The sequence below is a fragment of the Triticum aestivum genome, chromosome 5D (assembly GCF_018294505.1).
Source record: "Triticum aestivum cultivar Chinese Spring chromosome 5D, IWGSC CS RefSeq v2.1, whole genome shotgun sequence".
Lineage (NCBI taxonomy): Eukaryota > Viridiplantae > Streptophyta > Magnoliopsida > Poales > Poaceae > Triticum > Triticum aestivum.
In genome coordinates, this window is record NC_057808.1 from 491,067,868 (window position 1) to 491,083,141 (window position 15,274).

Sequence of the window (15,274 nt, forward strand, 5' to 3'; positions counted from 1 at the left end):
GGCAAGGATCCACCAAGCCCCCATACCATAAGGCCACACGAGATGAGGCAAATCGACAACGGCACCAACCGTCGACGGAAGGAGGAAACCCTAGTCGCCTTTTCGCCCCAAGACACTACTAGTAGTATTAGGCCTTGTGCAATGCAAGATGCTTAGAAAAACAAATCAGGTTTTTTGGATGCTTAGGGCAGATGCTTAATTAGGCACCCCTTCTATAGACCTAAGCATTTGGTGCTTAAGAAAAACTCAATTTATTTTACTAAACACCTCCTTAAACACCTTGCATTGTACTGGGGCCTTACTTCCCAGCCAGAGCACAGGGATCTGCCCATGGGACCGAGATCCAGTGCCTCGCCAGAGGCGGGTCACGGAGTGCCTTGCCCCCTACATCCATCGTTCAAATCAATCCTACGGCTGGCAGCATTTCACATCTAGTCAAAGCGACTCAATACAGGGGAAAACTACGCGGGCTGCCAGACAAATTCGCGTGGGCAGGGGAAAACTGCGCGGGCTGGGGCATCGGCCGCCGCCGCTCGCCCGTCGCGTCCGCCGCCTCCGCTTGCCCGCCGCGCCCGTCGCCGCCCTCGCCCTCGCCGCCCTCTTTCTGGCCCGTCCCCGCTCCCGTCGCCCTCTCTCCGCCCCGCCGCCGCAGGAAACGGAGTGGATCGAGCTCCGGCCGCGGCCACTGAAGAAAACGGCGTCGACGGGTTCCTCCGTCGCCACTCCGGGCTCCTCCACCCCGCCCCATCCGACGGGCTCCAACGGCTCCCTCCATCCATTCCCGCGGCTCCCCTGCAGTGGCCATTGAGCTCCAGGCCGACTCAAACAGGTAGTCGTCTTTGCTATTTAGCTGATTTTTTTTATGTGCTGTGTGAAATTGATGTGTGTACTGTCCCATTTAACAGAATTGTTGCTGATTGGGCTGCGGAGTTGTGCAATTTGACAAGATTTTAGTGTTGTGAGTGTTGTGCATTTGCAAGTGTTGTGCAATGGGTGAAATTGATAAGGGAATACCTCAAGTTGGTATGAGGTTCAGAAATGTAGATGAAGCTTGGGTGTTTTGGGTTGCATATGGTGGCCGTGCAGGGTTTGATGTGAGGAAGAGAAACAAGCATGTAAGCAAGTTTGATGGTGAAGTGACTTCATGCAGATTTGTTTGTTCCAATGAGGGTCTTAGGAAAAAAGGGATAACATTGGATCATGTGCCAAAGCGTATTAGAGCTTAAACAAGAACAAATTGCAAAGCCCGGATGACTATAACATTGGATCGAGTGGGGAAAAATTATGAAGTCACAGATATTGTGCTAGAACACAATCATTACCTCCAATTGCCACAAACTTGTCACTTGATGGCATCACAAAGGAAGATTTCCGAAGTACAAGCTTTTGAAATAGAAGCCGCTGATGACTCTGGAATCATGCCAAAAGCTGCACATGAGCTTGCTTGTCGTCAAGTTGGTGGACCACTTAACCTCGGCTACACTTGTGTTGACCAAAAGAATCATTTGCGAAGCAAGCGGCAGAGAGAGTTGGCTTTTGGATAGGCTGGTAGTATGTTGAAGTACTTCTATGACAAAATCATTTAGAACCCATCTTTCCAATATGCTTTGCAGTTGGACTGTGAGGAGCATATAACCAACATATTCTGGGCTGATGCTAAAATGGTTCTTGACTATGCACACTTTGGCGATGTTGTCACATTCGATACCACTTTTGGCACAAACAAAGAATATAGGCCATTTGGTGTTTTTCTTGGACTCAATCAGTTTAGAGAAACCACCATTTTTGGTGCTGCATTGCTATTTGATGAAACATGTGACTCATTTACATGGCTTTTTGAGACTTTTCTAGCTGCACATAATGGGAAGAAACCTAGAACTATTTATACGGACCAAGATGCAGCAATGGGGAAAGCTATAGGAAAAGTCTTCACGGAATCATATCATGGATTGTGCACCTTTCATATAATGCAAAATGCTGTCAAGCATTTATCACCATTTAAGGGTGAAGAAAAAGATGAAGGGAAAGAGAAAGATGAAGGGAAAGATGAAGATGATGGGAAAGATGAAGATGAGGATGAAGATGAGGAGTCTCATATTCTCACTGATTTTAGTGAATGTATGTATGGCTATGAGGACAAAACAGAATTTCAGGAAGCATTTAACAATATGAGGCATAAAGTGCACAAGCAAACATGGTTAGATAGTATCTACAAGTTGAAAGAAAAATGGGCTGAATGTTATATGAGAGATGTGTTTAGTTTGGGAGTGAGAAGTACACAACTTAGTGAAAGCTTCAACAATTCATTGAAAAACCATTTGAAATCAGATTTCCATATTGTTCGGTTCTTGATGCATTTTGAGAGGACAGTGGAAGTAAAAAGAAGAAAGGAATTGCAATCTGAATTTGATGCAAGGAAGAAATTGCCAAGAATCAAGATGCACACCCCTATGTTGGTGCTAGCTGTTGGGGAACGTAGCAGAAATTCAAAATTTTCTACGCATCACCAAGATCAATCTATGGAGTTTACTAGCAACGAGAGGGAAGGAGTGCATCTACATACCCTTGTAGATCGCGAGCGGAAGCGTTCAAGAGAACGGGGTTGATGGAGTCGTACTCGTCGTGATCCAAATCACCGATGATCCTAGCGCCGAACGGACGGCACCTCCGCGTTCAACACACGTACGGAGCAGCGACACCTCCTCCTTCTTGATCCAGCAAGGGGGGAGGAGAGGTTGATGGAGATCCAGCAGCACGACGGCGTGGTGGTGGAAGTAGCGGGATTCCAACAGGGCTTCGCCAAGCGCTGCGGGAGGAGGGAGATGTGTCACAGGAGGGAGATGGAGGCGCCAGGGCTTAGGTGTTGCTGCCCTCCCTCCCCCCCCCCACTATATATAGGGCCAAGGGAGAGGGGGGGCGCAGCCTTGGCCCTTCCTCCAAGGAAGGGTGCGGCCAGGGAGGAGTCCATCCTCCCCAAGGCACCTTGGAGGTGCCTTCCCCCTTTAGGACTCTCCTTTATCTTATCCCTTGGCGCATGGGCCTCTTGGGGCTGGTTCCCTTGGCCCATATAGGCCAAGGCGCACACCCCACAGCCCATGTGGCCCCCCCGGGGCCTGTGGGCCCCTTGGTGGACCCCCGGACCCCTTTCGGCACTCCCGGTACAATACCGATAATGCGCGAAACCTTTCCGGCGACCAAAACAAGACTTCCCATATATAAATCTTTACCTCCGGACCATTCCGGAACTCCTCGTGACGTCCGGGATCTCATCCGGGACTCCGAACAACTTTCGGGTTACCGCATACTAATATCTCTACAACCCTAGGGTCACCGAACCTTAAGTGTGTAGACCCTACGGGTTCGGGAGACATGCAGACATGACCGAGATGACTCTCCGGTCAATAACCAACAGCGGGATCTGGATACCCATGTTGGCTCCCACATGCTCCTCGATGATCTCATCGGATGAACCACGATGTCGAGGATTCAATCAATCCCGTATACAGTTCCCTTTGTCAATCGGTATGTTACTTGGCCGAGATTCGATCGTCGGTATCCCGTTACCTTGTTCAATCCCTAAGTGTACCGTGTCACCGAAGCTTGTTAGATAGTATTTTGGGAGTGTCGACTAGTATTTTGGACAGTGCTTGACTATAGTATTTTGGACTTGGGGGCTAACTATAGTCTTTTGTGCCCTAAGTGTACAAGTAAAAGGGCCAACACTATGTACTTGAATGATTATGTAAGAACAAATTTCTATGGTAACTTGCTTCAAAAATTAGTTTATTCACGCCTACAAAAGGCTCTGTACCGTGTTCACCTTTCTGCCCTATTAATTTCCTGAACCTCTTAACTGAATGTCCTTGTATTTAAAATGGCTTGGGTTTTCCTTTTTTCTTGATGTTTCCTAAACCGAACCGAAGTGTTTTTGCTTGCTAAATTAAACTGTATTTTGTTACGTTGTTTACAGCCTTGTAAGACTGTTGTTTTGTCAGACTCTTGCTGTTTTGATAGACTGAACTGCGTGTTAACTGAACTTATGTTCTGCTCTGTTCTTTGCATGAAGGGCCTCTGTTTCCTCTGCCAGTTATTGCTGTTCTGTGTACAGGTGGGTATTTTGACTGTGAGTTGCTGCTGGCCATAGGATCAACATGGACGCTGGATGGTAGGGGGCAAGGCGCGCGGTGACTTGACTACAGCAAGGCACGGGATCTCAGTCCCTGCCCATGTCACCTTTCATGGCGTTGCCGGGGGAAAAGAATCTTTCATGGCATTGGCCGATGGTACCATCACACCTGCCCTTGCAGGTTCAACGTTACCTGCAAAAGAGAGACCCCAGCATGCTCGAGCACAAGCAGAAAACCATGCCACATACAACTGTAAAAGTAAAACTCTGATTTTCAGTTTCAACTTGCTATCCCTCTTCACCCTTCAACATTTGCCAAAGAGCAGAGCAGGGAGAGCTTCTGCGCCGGTTTATTTGTCTTTTTACATGCAGTCCAGCAAACACAAAGCACAACCCAAACATCTAGACACACTACTATAACACACTACTATCTTCTTCTTCCCACAAAGGGCACACAGACAGACAGACAGACAGACAGACGACTCTCTTCTTCCTGTTTTTGACAACACAAACAACTACAAACAGCACGGAGTTTCTTCCCCCCTACTACATCTACAACAGACAGACCGACAGACACATGCATGCGCTGGGGGTTGGTTCAGGCTCTCGCATAGCCTGCAGACACGGCTTCTTTCGCTCGCTCGCTCGCTCATAGCCCCATCAGGTGGTCGAGGCCCCCGTGAGGGCCTCCTCCACCCATGCCGCCGAGAGAGCCCCCGCCTCCCATGCCGCCGCCGAGAGAGCCTCCCCCGCCCATGCCGCCGAGAGAGCCCCCGCCTCCCATGCCACCGCCAAGAGAGCCTCCTCCGCCCATGCCGCCGAGAGAGCCTCCGCCGCCCATGCCCCCAAGAGAGCCTCCCCCGCCCATGCCGCCGAGAGAGCTTCCCCCGCCCATACCAGTGTGGGAGCTTCCCCCGCCCAAGCCGGCGATCGACATGTTGCTCAGCAGCTGCTGGAGCCACCGCCTTGTAACGTTGTCATCCTGCGTCCATGGGTAAAGAAGTAGGCGTCAGTAAACGATCCAAACTGTCCCGCTGCAGATATGTCAAGCTTGTCTATCTAGCTAGAGAAAGCACGAGCTGGGAAACGCACAAGAAGGAAGTTGTTGAATGTCCCGTCCTTCAGCACGGTGGGGAGGCAACTGTTGAGCGCGGCACAAGCCCTGCATAACATCACATAGAGAGACTTAGGAACGGCCAGTTATACAGGCTGTGGTTTGGAAAGATGGCGCTACCATTACCAACCTCTGGTTCTCTGTCAGCCTGAGGTAGCAGCGGATTATGTGCTTCAGCAATCTTGCAGACGGCTGTTCAGCAAGCGCCTGGACCATCTGTGCTAAAACAGTGGCCACAGCAAAGAAACGCTCAGCGGTCGCGCAGATGTAACGCAGCCCAATGTCATCAAGCAGAATCTTTTGAACAATAAAGGTGGCCACCTGCAAGTAACAGTAACCTCGACGGAGTTAGTGAGACTGATGCAATTACTGTAGATCTCACAGAGCAAAGAGATCCAACAATCTAGTAAAAATTATCTATGACAGCTTTAAGTAATCACAGTTCAACATCCAGTTTGATTTTCCAAAGTTTCTTGGCATCGACATCAGTATTTATTAGATACTACCAAGGCAATCCAAATAATACAATTTATATAATTGTTAAAAGATAAAATATCCCAGTAAGATAAGATGAAAAGGATTTCTGAAGCAACCTACAGAAGGCCGCTACCATATACAATCATAGCAATTCATACCCATACCCATAACCAAATTAGGTTGCAGCATGATTTCAGTGCTGCACCATGCAAATTCACACAAGAATAATCAACCATGCCGATGCATTGTCAAAGGCTACAAAACATATAACCAAGAACTAGACAATCATCAGATTTATAAAAAGGGCCGAGTTCATACTGTTTTGGAAAGTTCACTGCCCATCTCCATAGTACGGAGACACAGAGGAATTATTTCAGTTTGAAGCAGAAACCCAATAACTTCAGAATCATCAACCTGCATATATAAAAAATAAAGCGAAGAAAATATCCTTATGATTAGCAAAACTGATATACAATAAAAGAAACAATAGAATTTCATTAGCCCGTTCAGTTCAAACATAACAGTTCTTGTTGGGATTCCTGGGATCCAAATCCCAACCAGTCCATTTGATTAAAATGACTTGATCACTGGAATGAGAATACCAAAAGAACCAGATAGAGTCTACAAAAAATAAAGAATACAGCCACTCCCCATCACTGTTTTCCCCTTTGGTTCAACCCTCTCACCATTTAAAGCAAAAATCTATATAGGCCATCCATTCCTAGTTTGCATAAATATCTAGTTTTAAATTACCTTCACAAGAGCACCAATAACACCCAAGCTGGTAAGCCTCAAGTACTCAAAAGGTCTAGTCTTGCTGGTAGTATTCAGAAACGGGTACAGGTACAGTGGGATGTGAGCTGCAAAGGAAAAGGAAGAAGACTCAATTGTTAACCACTGCTAATTAAGATTTAGTTATTTTGTAAAGTCAGAACCAATGAGGAAAGCTTTTTTAACAATAAACAATGGAAATATTTAAGACTTGGCATAGAAACAGTAGCGCTCAGTACCATTCAAGAACGGGATCCTGGTATCAGGGTGTGAAGCAACACACTGCAATTAAAAAACAAAAGTAAAATGAAATTGAGGGGCAGATGGCAAGCAAGTATGATATGAAACAGTAGTATTCTCAATCCACCACAAGGCCCACCAGGAGTGAGGGTTTCCTTTCTTTCTCATGTAAAAGCATACCTGAAGAAGTGCAAGTGCATTGCAGACACGGTTTGATGCAACTGGCGACAAAGTAGGAGGTGAAAGTGAAGGGTAGATTGACACAATCTCCTGCATAGATTTTCAAAATAGCAAGGCAGACTGAATAAGGAAAATGCGCAGAACCATCAATAAATTTCATATTGAAAGAATCAATACACATGCACAACCACCCTAACTTAAATAACAAGAACTGCACAAGTACATATTTACTCTTGCCATTGCGACTGAATTTGAACTGTGCAATAATTGTAACCTACCTGGAGCAGTGCAGCAACGGTGCCAAAGGAGTGCCACAGCAGTGGAGCAAGGTCTTGAAAAATCTCTCGCTTCTGAAAGAGGAAAACTGAGAAACAGATTAGACAATGAATTTTCACCTCCTGCATCCCAGATTTGCAGCCATACTTTAAATGTTAAAGTAAAATAGTTCCATGTATCAACTGTTCAGTTTGGGGTATTGTTGGAAAGTTGATGTTTCACTAAGAAAAGAATGATGATGCTTGCATTAGTGGCTCATACCATGGGTTCACACATTTGGTAGATAAAGAAGTGACAGAAAAAAATACTATACTAACTAAACTTCATCACTTATATAGATAATCTGCAGAAGTAGAACAGACTGTTTCTAACCTATAAATGTCTTCCTATATATAGTCTAAACTGTTTAGATTTCTTAACACCACCTCCTAATAAGTTTGCAAAGTCATCAATAGGACAGGATTTCACAAAGTTTACCCCCCCCCCCCCCTGTCCTTGAACAGGGTATCTCCACCAGATACTATAATTAAATGTGCACAGCCGAATACAGACCTTGCAGCCTGCTCCAACACAAAAATATTCATTGGAAGTTCACTTCTACCAAGAAACAAATACATCAGGAAGCAGGGGATATTAACAAAAATGCGCTTCTTGTGGTATTCACTCCTGAGAGATTGTATATGATAACTGCAGTATTTAACATTTTATTCAGGGGTACTATAACAGAAATGTGCACATGTCTTGTCGTATTCAATCCTAACAGAACAACATATAAGATAACGGTAGTACTTTCCACTTTAATCAGAGCAAGCAGAACTAAAATGAATACAGTTATCTGATGCACACATCAAAACTGCCATCCGAGTGTGCCCAACAGAGATCGGTAAGCGTTCCCGCTACAGATGCTAATAACAGGTACAGCATAGCCCATGTTTAAAGAATGTATCACAATAAAAGCTACAAAAATCACATACCAAACCCTACTTGCTTTCGCTACATATCTACAAGTCTACAGCAAGCTAAAGGACTGCACAAAATCACCCAATTCTCTTCATACTCCAGATATGAGCAGGCAGAGTTGCACTAAATTACCAAACACCACAAGCTAGTCACAGAATCGCCCTAGGGAGATCGGAGAGCAACATTTCCATACCAAGCACGGATGAAAGATAACAGACAAAGACGGGCGTGCACTGATCTATACCCTATAACCTTAGATCACCACGTGAGCCGATTTACCCATAGAGAACTGCCCTGCAGCTGACATCAGATAGATCATCAGGGTCCCGAATCTACTTTCGCCTAAACACAACATTGTACCACCAAGGTCGCAGCTTTACCAACCACCACATGACACATACAGATCCCCCGATTACCCACCGCAAATCCGACCCTTAAACATCCACCAGGAAGCTACAAACGCGAAATTTTAATCGACGGGGAGGGCTAGAAGGAAGCGGCGGGGTTCTCCGCGGCGGCAGGGTGGGGGGCAGGGGGAGGAAACGACCTTAGAGAGCTCGAGGAGGGCGTTCTCGCGCAGCTCCGGGTCGCAGAGGTCGAGCACGAGCTGCTCCGCGGACACCATCTTCCGGTCCCTCCCCCCGGCGGGCGGCGCCGCGGCCGACGAGCCGGACGGGGGCGGGAGCGGGGGCGGGGAGGGCGCGCCGAAGGAGGGGCCGGCGGCGAGGGACGGCGGCAGATTCGCCATTGAGGAGGGTGAGGAAAAACTGAGGAGGTGGTCAGGACAGGGAAGGAGGAGAGGCTCCGTCTGCCCCCCCGGAGGACAAGGTTATACTAGAAGCGGTATGCTACGAGGAGGGGCAGGACAGGGAATCGGCGGCGGTTTCCAACTTTGCTCCTTGTCTTCAAACGGAGATGAAACATTTTCCCAGCCGTCCTTTCCAGTGCCTTGTAATGGTGTTGCACGCTTCCTACTCATCATGTTTGGAAGCTGCCATGGCGGCCAGGGCATGAATTCGGCTCGACTCGTCGGTGGGCGTCTATCTCACTCCTTCCTCGGCACACCTGCTCGCCACCTAACAGTGTTTGTTGTTTTGCCCGGTGAGCGATTGTCCCACTCCTTCCGCGGCGCACCTGCTCGCCACCTAACCTTGTTTGTTGTTTTGCCCGGCGGGCGTTTGTCCCCACTCCTTCCACGGCGCACCTGCTCGCCACCTAACGTTGGTTGTTGTTTTGCCCGGCGGGCGTTTGTCCCCACTCCTTCCTCGACGCACCTGCTCGCCACCTAACATTGGTTGCGTTGTTTTGACGACCTCCGTTGGCCTCACGCTTTCGAGACCTCTGCCGTCTTTGTGTCGGTCTTCTCCTCCGTCGTCGTCGCCGTCGACGTTTAATCTCCCCTAGGAACCTCCGCCGCCGGAGACGATACAGAGGAAGTGGCGTGGCCACTCAAGACATGTAGAGAAGACATCGAATTAATGGTCAGTTGGTTCAGGGTGAACCCAATGACTCATTATCAATCATGGAACAAGTATTTTCAAACATGTAAACAAATTGGTGAATGAACTCAATGTAAACTTCAGGCGATGTTGCTCACGATGAAGATTAATGCGGAAGAGTGGATGAATGGTACCTTCATGTAGATTTCTTGTTGCCACTCTTTTTACCTAACTCGGTAAAAACGAGCGCTATATTCATGACTGGTCTGATATTTTGACAAACATGGAAACAATAGCATGATTTCAATATTATCTTTAATGTCCTCCTAAAAACATATCTTTAATGTAAGACCGATTTGTGAAGAACGATTAGCATCAAAAATAAGATTCTAACTTATTCTCGTCATACTCCAGACACGAGCACGCAGAGTTGCACTAAATTACCCAACATACCGCAAGCTAGTCATGGAATCGCTATCGGGGGTCGAAAAGCACCATTTCCTTACAAAACACGAAACAAGGAGTAAGAGGGAAAGACAAGATGTGCATTGATCTATACCCTAGAACCTAGATACCACATGAGCAGATTTGCCTACTTAATCTCACAACAACTGACATCGGATAGATCATCAGGGTCCCCAATCTACTTTCGCCTAAACACAACATTGCATCACCAAGGTCGCATCTTTACCAACCACCACACGACACATACAGATCTCCTGATTCCCCGTCGCAAATCCGACCCATAAACACCCACTAGAGATCTACAAACGCGAAATCTTCCTCAACGGGGAAAGCTAGAGAGAAGCATGGGGCTCTCCGCGGTGGGAGGGAGGGGTGGGGGAAGTAAGCGACCTTGTAGAGCTGGCGGAGGGCGTCCTCACGCAACTCCGGGTCACAGAAGTCGATCACGAGCTGCTCCGCGGGAACCTTATTCCAGTCCTTCCCCCTCGCAGCCGGCGTCGCGGTCGACGGCCCGTACGGGGGTGGGGGCGGAGGCGGGGAGGAGGGGCTGGTGGCGAGGGACGGCGGCAGATCTGCCATTGAGGAGAGGAGGGAGAAGTGTCGCGAGCGAGAAAAAATGAGGAGGTGGTCAGGAGGAGGAGGAGTAGCTCTGCCCCGTGGAGGGTGAGGTTATAGTAGAAGCGATATGCTGTCAGGAGGGGCAGGCCAAAGAATCGACAGTCGTTTTCCACTTTGCTCATTTGTCTCTAAATAGATGAAACATTTTTAGCCATCTTTTTAATGCCTTGTTTTGGTATCACACGCATCCTAAAACTTGCCATAGCGGTGAGGACATGAATTCAGTTGGACTAATCGGTGGATCTATTTTTCTAGCCGTCCTTTCTAATGGCTTGCGATGGTATCACACGCATCCTAAAAGCTGCCATGGCAGCCAGGGCATGAATCCAGCTGGACTCGTTGGTGGATTCATTTCTCCAACTGTCCTTTCTAATGCCTTACTATGGTATCACACGCATCCTAGAAGCTGCCACGGCAGCCAGAGCATGGATCCAACTGGACTTGTCGGTCGATGTTTGTCCCACTCCTTACTCGTCCCACCTACTCCCCACCTAAGGTTGTTGTCGGGGAAATGACACCTATGGGATCCCGTGGATCCCTTCTACGGTTTGGCAGGGAAGAAGTGTGCACAAAGAGCATATCTAACGATCAACACGAGGGATTTTTACCCAGGTTCGGGCCGCTGAGAAGCGTAAAACCCTAGTCCTGCTTTAGTGTATTGAGAGTTCTTTGAGCTCTGGCTAGCTGCTACGCATACAAACTGGGCCAGAAAGTCCCAAAAGTCCCTTCCCGCATCGCCTTGGGCCTCCTTTTATACCAAGGGGCTACCACAGTGGTATACAGGCATACAGGAGGTGTAAAGCTGCTACAGTGCTTACACTTATCCCTGTCGTCTTAGGACAAACGCATTTAATGTGCCGTTTACGTGTCCCTAACTTTATCGAGGACGGTAACAGAGCCCGTCCCGTCCGTTGTCGCCTCACACCATCTCGACACGCGTTCAGGGTGACGAGGCTCGCGGGGCCAGGTGGGCAGGCTAGTCGCTGCGCTGGAGCGGTGGCAGGGCGGTGGGATCCTCGTCGGGTGCGAGTCTTGCCGTGGGCTCGCAGACGTCTCCGGCAAGAATCTTGCCGGGGCCTCGCAAACGTTCCCGGCAAGAATCTTGCTCGGAATTTCGTATTTTAGTCTTCACAAAGATCTGCGTGCCACCACACAGACGCCCATGGATCTTGGTTTTTGACATTGTCGATGGTGTCGGAGCTCTCAACCTCAAGGGTGGTGGTCTTGCTGGGGCTTCGCAAACCATCCCGGCAAGAATCTTGTCGGGACTTCGCAAACCATCCCGGCAAGAATCTTGTCGGGACTTCGCAAACCATCCCGGCAAGAATCTTGCCAGGGGCTGAGCTTGTCTTCCGTTCTCTGATTACTGGCTCGGATTGTTGGGAAACGTAATATTTCAAAAAAATTGCCTACGATCACGCAATATCTATCTAGGAGAAGCATAGCAACGAGCGGGGAGAGTGTGTCCACGTACCCTCGTAGACCGAAAGCGGAAGCGTTTAGTAACGCGATTGATGTAGTCGAACGTCTTCGCAATCCAACCGATCCAAGTACCGAATGCACGGCACCTCCGCGATCTGCACACGTTCAGCTCGGTGACGTCCCTCGAACTCTTGATCCAGTTGAGGCCGAGGGAGATTTTCGTTAGCACGACGGCGTGGTGACAGTGATGATGAAGTTACCGGCGCAGGGCTTCGCCTAAGCACTATGACGATATGACCGAGGTGTGTTTCTATGGAGGGGGCACCGCACACGGCTAAAGATCAACTTGTGTGTCTATGGGGTGCCCCCTCCCCCGTATATAAAGGAGGGGAGGAGGAGGATCGGCCTCATGGGGCGCGCCCAAGGGGGGATTCCTACTCATAGTAGGAGTAGGTTTCCCCCTTTCCTAGTCCAAGTAGGAGAAGGGGGGAAAGAGGAGGAGGAGAGAAGGAAGGAGGGGGGCGCCGCCCCCTCCCCTTGTCCAATTTGGATTGGTGCAAGGGGGGCGCGCGCCACCTCCTTGCCAGCCCTCTCTCTTCTCCACTAAGGCCCATAAGGCCCAATAGCTTCCTAGGGGGTTCCGGTAACCCCTGGTACTCCGAAACTTATCCGAAACGACCTAAACCATTCCGGTGTCCGAATGTAGCCTTCCAATATATGAATCTTTATGTCTCAACCATTTCGAGACTCCTCGTCACATCCGTGATCTCATCCGGGACTCCGAACAACCTTCGGTACATCAAATCACATAAACTCATAATACCAATCGTCATGAAACGTTAAGCGTGCGGACCCTACGGGTTCGAGAACTATGTAGACATGACCGAGACACCTCTCCGGTCAATAACCAATAGCGGAGCCTGGATGCTCATATTGGCTCCTACATATTCTACGAAGATCTTTATCGGTCAAACCGCACAACAACATACGTCATTCCCTTTGTCATCGGTATGTTACTTTCCCGAGATTCGATCGTCGGTATCATCATACCTAGTTCAATCTCGTTACCGGCAAGTCTCTTTACTCGTTCCGTAATGCATCATGCCGCAACTAACTCATTAGTCACATTGCTTGCAAGGCTTATAGTGATTTGCATTACCGAGAGGGCCCAGAGATACCTCTCCGACAATCGGAGTGACAAATCCTAATCTCGATCTATGCCAACTCAACAAACACCATCGGAGACACCTGTAGAGCATCTTTATAATCACCCAGTTATGTTATGACGTTTGATAGCACACTAAGTGTTCTTCCGGTATTCGGGAGTTGCATAATCTCATAGTCATAGGAACATGTATAAGTCATGAAAAAAGCAATAGCAATAAAAATAAACGGGTGTCCATGGCTAGAGTCAATAATCACATCATTCCCTAATGATGTGATCTTGTTTATCAAATGACAACACATGTCCATGGCTAGGAAACTTAACCATCTTTGATTAACGAGCTAGTCTAGTAGAGGCATACTAGGGACACTCAGTTTTGTCTATGTATTCACACATGTACTAAGGTTCCGGTTAATACAACTCTAGCATGAATAATGAACATTTATCATGATATAAGGAAATATAAATAACGACTTTGTTACTGCCTCTAGGGCATATTTCCTTCAGTCTCCCACTTGCACTAAAGTCAATAATCTAGATTACACAGTAATGATTCTAACAGCCATGGAGTCTTGGTGCTGATCTTGTTTTGCTCGTGGAAGAGGCTTAGTCAACGGGTCTGCAACAGTCAGATCCGTATGTATTTTGCAAATCTCTATGTCTCCCTCCTTGACTTGATCGCGGATGGAATTGAAGCGTCTCTTGATGTGTTTGGTTCTCTTGTGAAATCTGGATTCCTTCGCCAAGGCTATTGCTCCAGTATTGTCACAAAAGATTTTCATTGGACCCGATGCACTAGGTATTACACCTAGATCGGATATGAACTCCTTCATCCAGACTCCTTCATTTGCTGCTACCGAAGCAACTATGTACTCCGCTTCACACGTAGATCCCGCCACGACGCTCTATTTGGAACCGCACCAACTGACAGCTCCACCATTCAATATAAATACGTATCCGGTTTGTGACTTAGAGCCATCCGGATCAGTGTCAAAGCTTGCATCGACGTAACCATTTACGACGAGCTCTTTGTCACCTCCATAAACGAGAAACATATCCTTAGTCATTTTCAGGTATTTCAGGATGTTCTTGACCGTTGTCGAGTGATGTACTCCTGGATTACTTTTGCTGAGGCATAGAGAATGACTTTCATTTTCTCTCTACCTTCTGCAGTGGTCGGGCATTGAGTCTGACTCAACTTCACACCTTGTAACACGGGCAAGAACCCTTTGTTTGACTGATCCATTTTGAACTTCTTCAAAACTTTATCAAGGTATGTGCTTTGTGAAAGTCCAATTAAGTGTCTTTATCTATTTCTATATATTTTGATGCCCAATATATAAGCAGCTTCACCGAGGTCTTTAATTGAAAAATTCTTATTCAAGTATCCTTTTATGTTATCCAGAAATTCTGTATTATCTAGAGACATTATAACCGTGCACTCTTCTAGCTCTCTCAAGCCATTACCGTTTTTAGCCGTCAGATCTCAAGTAGTGGGTGTTTCTGGCCATTGGATCCTCCTCTAATCCTGCCTGGGCTTCCTTCGCTGTGCAGATCGCGCACATGGATTAGGCCGCGCCTCCCGAAACAAAATCCACCACCTGCTGTTAATTGGGCCTATTGGGCCTTCGGTCTGTAGTAATCGCTTTCGTGTCCATCATCAAACGAGAAAAAAAAATCATGGACCGCACACATGGGACGGGTTGGTCGATGCAATCCGTGCGAGGTGCTTGATGTTGTTGACCAGCGTCGGACCGGCGGACCGACGTTTAGGGTTTGGAGGTCGGAACGCGAGATTGTCTTCGTCGCGTCAGTTTGGAGCCACCGGCTCGCTCTCGCAACACCATTCAAGCATGTCCAAGCCGAAGTAGATGAGAAGGGATGTAGCTTTGTGCTGCAGCGCCTCCGGTCAGTCCCTCGGTGACCGCTACCACCGCTGCCTCCAGTTCTTCCAGCATTCGGCATGGTGTCTCTTCGGAGTGGAACCTGGTGATACGAGGGAGTTCGTCCGTGCAGTGTCG

The 15,274-nt window shown here is 48.0% G+C and overlaps 1 protein-coding gene across 2 annotated transcripts; it reads right to left on the reverse strand.

The window, feature by feature from the left end:
- Positions 1–4,397: 4,397 nt before the first annotated feature.
- On the reverse strand, positions 4,398–10,700 carry LOC123123097 (CCR4-NOT transcription complex subunit 9). Of its 2 annotated transcripts, none has more exons than XM_044543541.1 (9): positions 10,439–10,700; positions 7,187–7,258; positions 6,909–6,998; positions 6,728–6,770; positions 6,471–6,577; positions 6,036–6,131; positions 5,371–5,561; positions 5,219–5,288; positions 4,398–5,108 (listed from the first exon to the last, which is right to left on the reverse strand). In XM_044543541.1, the coding sequence occupies exons 1-9, from the start codon at positions 10,625–10,627 to the stop codon at positions 4,776–4,778; spliced, it is 1,191 nt and encodes a 396-aa protein (XP_044399476.1). In that variant the 5' UTR covers positions 10,628–10,700; the 3' UTR covers positions 4,398–4,775. The 2 variants fall into 2 exon arrangements, with proteins under 2 accessions (XP_044399476.1, XP_044399475.1); XM_044543540.1 differs by lacking the exon at positions 10,439–10,700 and adding an exon at positions 8,692–9,007.
- Between the last annotated feature and the right edge of the window lie 4,574 nt (positions 10,701–15,274).

Excerpts from the sequence above, each read along its gene's own strand:
- LOC123123097 (XM_044543540.1), bottom strand. The coding sequence starts at position 8,892 with ATGGCGAATCTGCCGCCGTCCCTCGCCGCCGGCCCCTCCTTCGGCGCG. Across the intron at positions 6,578-6,727 it reads CAGGATCCCGTTCTTGAATG|CTCACATCCCACTGTACCTG; the intron begins GTACTGAGCGCT and ends TTTCCTTTGCAG. Across the intron at positions 5,109-5,218 it reads CATTCAACAACTTCCTTCTT|GATGACAACGTTACAAGGCG; the intron begins GTGCGTTTCCCA and ends CCATGGACGCAG.